Below are 6,597 nucleotides of genomic sequence, written 5' to 3' on the forward strand. Positions count from 1 at the left end.
ACCAGATCTCTGCGAGAAGCTGCTGATTCTGCAGTAAGATGTTCATTTTATTTAGATTAACTACCCCTTAATACAATGGCCAGCCATGGCCCCAATGGAAATAAATCTCTTATAAAGTTACCACGTTGAGACAGGATTTTAATCACTCATACACAGGTGGGTATGTTTTCCACCTCACTAAGGACAGTTTTAGCTGGTACAGTAGTTGGATCAGTTAATTGCCTGGAATGGGCAACAGTTCAGTTCTAACATGCCTTGTGCACAATGCTTTACAAGCAGAAGAGCAGGCTTCAGCTGGTCCTTTTAGACAAAGCTTTTATGTAATATATGCTGCATTGTTTGCTCCAAAATAACATAAACGACCGCAAAAAAAAAGAACTCCCTGGGTGTTGAACGAGCTCTAACCTCTAACCACATTTTAGGGCAACATAACTCGAGGCAATTTTTGTTTGTTTTTGATATTATCGCCTAAGTACACTTCACAGGGTAGAGGGTATAGGCCTAATTCTCTGGTGGAGAACTATGTGTTGTAGTATTGGCCTGAAAGTGGCCAGCCTGCCTGGACTTCTAGTTTGTCCTGAGACACATTCCCTTTAATTATTACTGGTCAGTATCCCTCATAAGCTGCTTAGATGGACACTGCCCATTCCGTGGAAGAAAAAAAAGCTTGGCTGACAAGACAGAGCACTTAAGCTCTGTGATTTAAGTAGTTCCCCTTTAATCCACAGTGATTTGTATCATACAAGTCAGGTAATTAGAGTGACATAAAGCATTTTAATGCTAACTGCCGAGGCATGGTGCTAGGACCAAACAACACAAAATACATATCCGCAGCGACTGTAACTGTGTTTCCTGTTAGGGCCCTTCATAAATATCTTGGGGCCTAAATGCCACAGTATGGCGGCTATTTGTTTTCTCTCTGTCAGGGTTGTTTGGAAGGGGCAGAGGGATACTGAAAGATTGGTTGGACATCCTCCAGACCTGTGTATTCTGCAAGTGATTGCCTTGGCCAGCAGCCAGCCAGAGAGGGAAGTGCTCTTACCGAGGAGCACTGAGCTAAACTGAAGTGCAAGTTATCATTTAATCCCAGTGTCAACAGAACCATGGCTATAAATTAAGAGCCTGCTAATCAAACAATTAACATGGATTCCAATTATTACACAGAGGATTTCCAGGCCTCCATACTTTATCCATCATTAATATTGCCCTCAAATCAGCTGCTTTAATTTTTTTTGCCACCACAACTATTCAACGTGGCCCAAATTGTCCTTTGCCTGCTTTGTATAATTAAAAACGTAAATACTCAACAGATTCTTTCTGTTGTTTAGGCATGCGTGATCCTGTGCAAAACGATGAATCAAAGGGGAAAACTATTCTAAACATTTACATTTGAATGAGGCACATTTTCTGCTTACCAATAAGTTTCCTATTTCCCCTAATTAAAACAATGTTTGGGGCTGAGTAATATTTTTCAATACTGAAAATTGGAGTGTAGCAGAGGATGGAAAAAGTTATGCCGCTAATTAAAACGGTGTATAGAGAGGATAGAGCAAGATGAATATAACTGCACTCACGTTCACATGCATCGCCCTTCTGATGAAATCCAGCTTTGCATATACATTTCCCTATAGGCACCAGCCATTCCCCCTCTGCGCTGCAGTGCATCTTGGGAGAATTATCGGCCTCCTCCTCGGCGTCACTGACACACATGCCCTCGACCTCAACCAGAGAGGAGAATTCGGATCCCGTAACAGTGTCTGGGAAAGTGGCCAGGTTCTCAATGATGGACCAGCACTTCTTGTAATAAACTTTGACAGAGACCAGAGCGATGCATGCCCCTACATCCTGGAAGGCCAGGTAAAACCCTCGTCTGGACAGCGGCCCAATGATGCGCACTTCTGTATTCAGCTTCATCTTCCTCTCTCCCAGGTCCCCCTGGGTAAAGCTCTCATCTGCTGCGATTGTGTCAATTTTCACGTACTGGTTCTCTCGTATATTCCTGCCGACCTCCGAATCGGTTTCCTGGTAATACAAGTTGAATGTCTCCTTGCACGTGCCCACCACACCGGGTAGACTGTTACAATCCCTCAACGTGAACTTCAGTTCCACAAAAATCCTCTGGGCATCGCCCTTCTCTATCCAGCTAGTCCGAAGCCAGTTATTTTGATTGGGTTCCATGACCTGACAAACCTGGTATGTGCGAATAGGGGTGTAGTTTTCATCCAACCCGCTGATCTCTTCCCACTGAAAAGAACAGAGCACAAGTTTGGTACATTTAAATGGATTGGTTCTCAACAGCAACATTCTTTTGCAATGAAATCAAAACACAACAATGTAAATACTGGCTGGTTTTCTGTCCTACTGTAGTGTTGATTCAATACAGTGTTTTAATATATTAATAAAGGCGTGTAAAAGGTGTAAAAACTAGTAATAACACTGTATAATGGTGGTTTAGCAGAAAAAAATCACAAAAACATAGGGTATGAATAGACCTCCATTATTGGAGCACTTTCAAAAAATGTGTCATCCATTTTGCTTTTACACTATTTGGAAATGAGTATGCAACTATTAAACAAAATCCATAAACTTCTGCACTGTTATTCTGAAATCAGGCCCAAAGAAAGATTAGAAAACAGAGATAGGTCTAAAGTTAGATAATACTAACAGAAACTAACAGGGCATATAAGTAAACCTGATAAGCATAAAAACAAATGATGGATCAATTAGGATTACTTCCAAACATGACTTTCCAATCACATTGCTAGATTGTATTTTTTACGTTTTTATTTAAGATTAAGATTTTTAAACCTTTACGGACAGGCTATTATGGAAAGGTGACTTGAGGCCTAGGCTACATCAAAATCAAAATCAATATCTCTTAACTTAAATGCCACCCCTCCTATAGATTTTCAGGACTGCTACAATTAACATCAATTAACATAAACAAACATCCCACCCAAATGGCCTTTCTCGAACTCGGTCCAACACTGTGACCATTTTAAAAAGCTTGCCTCTGGATAGTTCAGCTGATAATGACCCAGAGGCACATATCCATGGTAATGACAGCCAGACAGACATAATAATACTGGACCGTGTTGAAATTTCACATTTAAATCTAGATTTTCCTTGTTAGACCTCCATTAAGGTAGAGCATGGTAACGCTGAAAATAACAGTGTTAATTGGAGTAGTATATGTCCTCAGAGGTGTCCCACTTACCCCACCAGGAGGAGAAGATATCCACTCCAGCTCTGTCTGCTGTGCCTTGGAATCCAACAGAATCACTAGCGGCAGGAAATAAAAGGGTAGAGCAGGTGATTAAATCTCTGCATGTGCCACAGTCAGTTCGCCATAAATATTATTAAATGAATAAGCTACGAGAGTCTACAGCCTGATACAGCGTGTGAGGGCTAGATGACTAGACACATGACCCATTTTCTGCAGCCAGCTATTAAAATTAACAATTACAGGCTGTTCAGAAGGGCATTGATTTCATGGCAACACCTTTTACCTCAATGGCACTGAGTGAGAACTGCTTTTATATGGAAGACTACTGGATAAACACTTCATATAGGCGACCATTCCATATAGGCTACCCTTCCATTAAGCTAAAAAGTAAGTGTTTTTTGTGACAACTTTGGGTTTCATGAAGCCTACAACCCACATAAACATGAAGTTAAATGGCAAAATTATTCAAACCTATCTGTGTGTGTCTTTTCAGTATGGAGGCACACATGCTGGTGCAATAGGGTCAGACAAGAACACCTGCCTCTATACGTAAATCTAGGACATTAAAAAGCAATGCACGAGTCCTTGCTGTGCCATGGGCGACAAGCGCACTAACAACAGAAATATAATCCAAAAACTGTTCGGCTGTAGTCTACCAACGGCGACATGAATTTGGTGTAAAAGTGTCACTTATCTAATATATATATATATATATATATATATATATATATATATATATATATATATATATATATATATTATTATTATTAGCGGGTAGAAGTGGTATTCATGGCTGAATCATTCACCCGAATAGAGCCTCGGAGCGTACTGCCGATTTCTCTCCTAGAACGCAGGGCCGTGAGAGAGTGTGTTTAATAACAGGGTTATTATAGGCTAAATATCAGTTCAATCTATTGATCTGACATACGACCATATATTATAGACCCATATGCTTTAAACAATTTGCACAGCCTGTGTCAAACTTCAGACGGACATGAAAATAGTTTGTATTTCAGAATCAATACAGTGTGTTTACGAATACAAGAATCACCTAAAAAGTGAAGGTCAGCAACTTGGCGAGACATAAATCTTATTTCTCTCCTTCCAATTGTATTTGTTTATTAATAAGCCCATTTCTTTAGCAATATGAACCTTTAGTTTATTTCTATAAACAGTATACCGTGATCTTTCTATCTCTCCGTGTCTGTGATATAGACTTTCCTTGTGCGCTCTCGCTCTGTGCATGTCAGTTTTTATAGACTAATTTCAGGTCTTTCAAACATGAACTCCTGTAATGACAAGGGGGGTTAATGTGGACCATACTTATGGTGAATGGGATAGTAATAGCTTATTCATCGATCTTGGAAGTTTATTACAAGTCATGATATGAGACTGAGTGGAATGACAGTCTAAATGTAGACTATCTTAGCCTTGAAAACTAAAACTTTACCATCGTCGGTATGGAGCCTTATTTTGGATTTGATGCCATGCGTAAAAGCCTACTAAAATAGCCTACTACGGGTTGTTCGTCACACAAAAGATGTGTGAATGGGCACAGACTTCTATCCACTGACTAACAATAATGTAATGTAATTGAACTAATGTCATGACATATTGTATTTTTTAAATATTTTACAAATACAGGAATGATCATTCGTGCGCAAACAACAGAATCGCAGGATAGTCTACTGCCTGCTATTTCTCTGGATGTCACTTCGCGCGATTGCGGATCAGTTTTCGGGATGTAGCCTGGATCAGGCGATGATGAGAGGTTATCAAACTTTATTACATACCTTCTTTCGCATTCTGTGCTTTTCCAGTGTTCATAAAACAACATAGATGAAGGCTAAATGTAATCCACAAACACGGAATCGACGTAGAACCCATGTTGTAAATGGAAGTTAGCTAGACAGTATTCGCTTTTCCACGTTGGCGTGCACTTCCCATTGACGACGCTAAACCAGCTCTATGTACAAGAAACTGCCGTGTCTCACTCAAATAGCATCGGCAGCTGCTGGGCGTGGACTGTAACACAACTGATGTCACTCAACTAGACTGAGAGAGGATTTATCCACTCACGACTCGTAGAAAGGATCCTGTGCAAGCAATGTGACAAATAAATTCGTTGCAGAGGCTGTTCTTAGAAATAATGAATTATGATTTTAGTCAATGTTACAGTCTAGTCTTCTTTGGCCAAGATGGACCTCTTTGCTTTGGGTAAGATGATGGTAAGAAGCTTTCCTTCCATACAAGACAAAACAAATAGATATCAGCATACATTAACATAGCTTAACCAAAAAACATAAATGGGCCTATTTGAAAGCCATCTCTCTCTCTCTCTCTCTCTCTCTCTCTCTCTCTCTCTCTCTCTCTCTCTCTCTCTCTCTCCTCTCAATTCAATTTCAATTTCAAATTAAGGGCTTTATTGGCATGGGAAACGTATGTTAACATTACCAATGCAAGTGAAGTAGATAGTAAACAAAAGTGAAATAAACAATAAATATTAACAATAAACAATACACTCAGAAGTTCCAAAAGAATAAAGACATTTCAAATGTCATATTACAGTGGCTTGCGAAAGTATTCACCCCCCTTGGCATTTTTCCTACTGGAAGGAATGGCGGCCAAAGGAGGTGTTGGGAATGACCAGTGATATATACCTGCTGGAACGCATACTACGGGTGGGTGTTGCTATGGTGACCAATGATCTAAGATAAGGCGGGGATTTGCCTAGAAGTGATTTATAGATGACCTGGAGCCAGTGTGTTTGGCGACGAATATGTAGTGAGGGCCAGCCAACGAGAGCGTACAGGTCACAATGGTGGGTGGTATATGGGGCTTTGGTGACAAAACGGATGGCACTGTGATAGACTACGTCCAATTTGCTGAGTAGAGTGTTGGAAGCTATTTTGTAAATGACATCGCCGAAGTCAAGGATTGGTAGGATAGTCAGTTTTACGAGGGCGTGTTTAGCAGCATGAGTGAAGGAGGCTTTGTTGCGAAATAGGAAGCCGATTCTAGATTTAACTTTGGATTGGAGATGCTTAATGTGAGTCTGGAAGGAGAGTTTACGGTCTAACCAGACACCTAGGTATTTGTAGTTGTCCACATATTCTAAGTCAGACCCGCCGAGAGTAGTGATTCTAGTCGGGCGGGTGGGTGCAAGCAGCATTCGATTGAAGAGAATGCATTTAGTTTTACTAGCGTTTCAGAGCAGTTGGAGGCCACGGAAGGAGTGTTGTATGGCATTGAAGCTCGTTTGGAGGTTTGTTAACACAGTGTCCTATGAAGGGCCAGATGTATACAAAATGGTGTCGTCTGCGTAGAGGTGGATCTGAGAGTCACCAGCAGCAAGAGTGACATCATTGATA

At 40.6% G+C, this 6,597-nt stretch overlaps 1 protein-coding gene across 1 annotated transcript in view; it reads right to left on the bottom strand.

Moving 5' to 3' along the window:
* LOC311108655 (ephrin type-A receptor 7-like) overlaps positions 1-5,198 on the bottom strand; it is an 87,740-nt gene extending 82,542 nt beyond the window's left edge. Inside the window, exons 1-3 of the mRNA XM_084151348.1 lie at positions 5,020-5,198; positions 3,218-3,282; positions 1,575-2,244 (exon numbers count right to left, since the gene is read on the bottom strand). Of these exons, the coding sequence (XP_084007474.1) occupies positions 1,575-2,244; positions 3,218-3,282; positions 5,020-5,113 (829 nt within the window). The 5' untranslated portion in view covers positions 5,114-5,198. The remainder of the gene's footprint in view (positions 1-1,574; positions 2,245-3,217; positions 3,283-5,019) is intronic.
* Between the last annotated feature and the right edge of the window lie 1,399 nt (positions 5,199-6,597).

Source organism: Coregonus lavaretus (assembly GCF_964263955.1).
Source record: "Coregonus lavaretus genome assembly, chromosome: 33".
Taxonomy (NCBI): Eukaryota; Metazoa; Chordata; class Actinopteri; order Salmoniformes; family Salmonidae; genus Coregonus; species Coregonus lavaretus.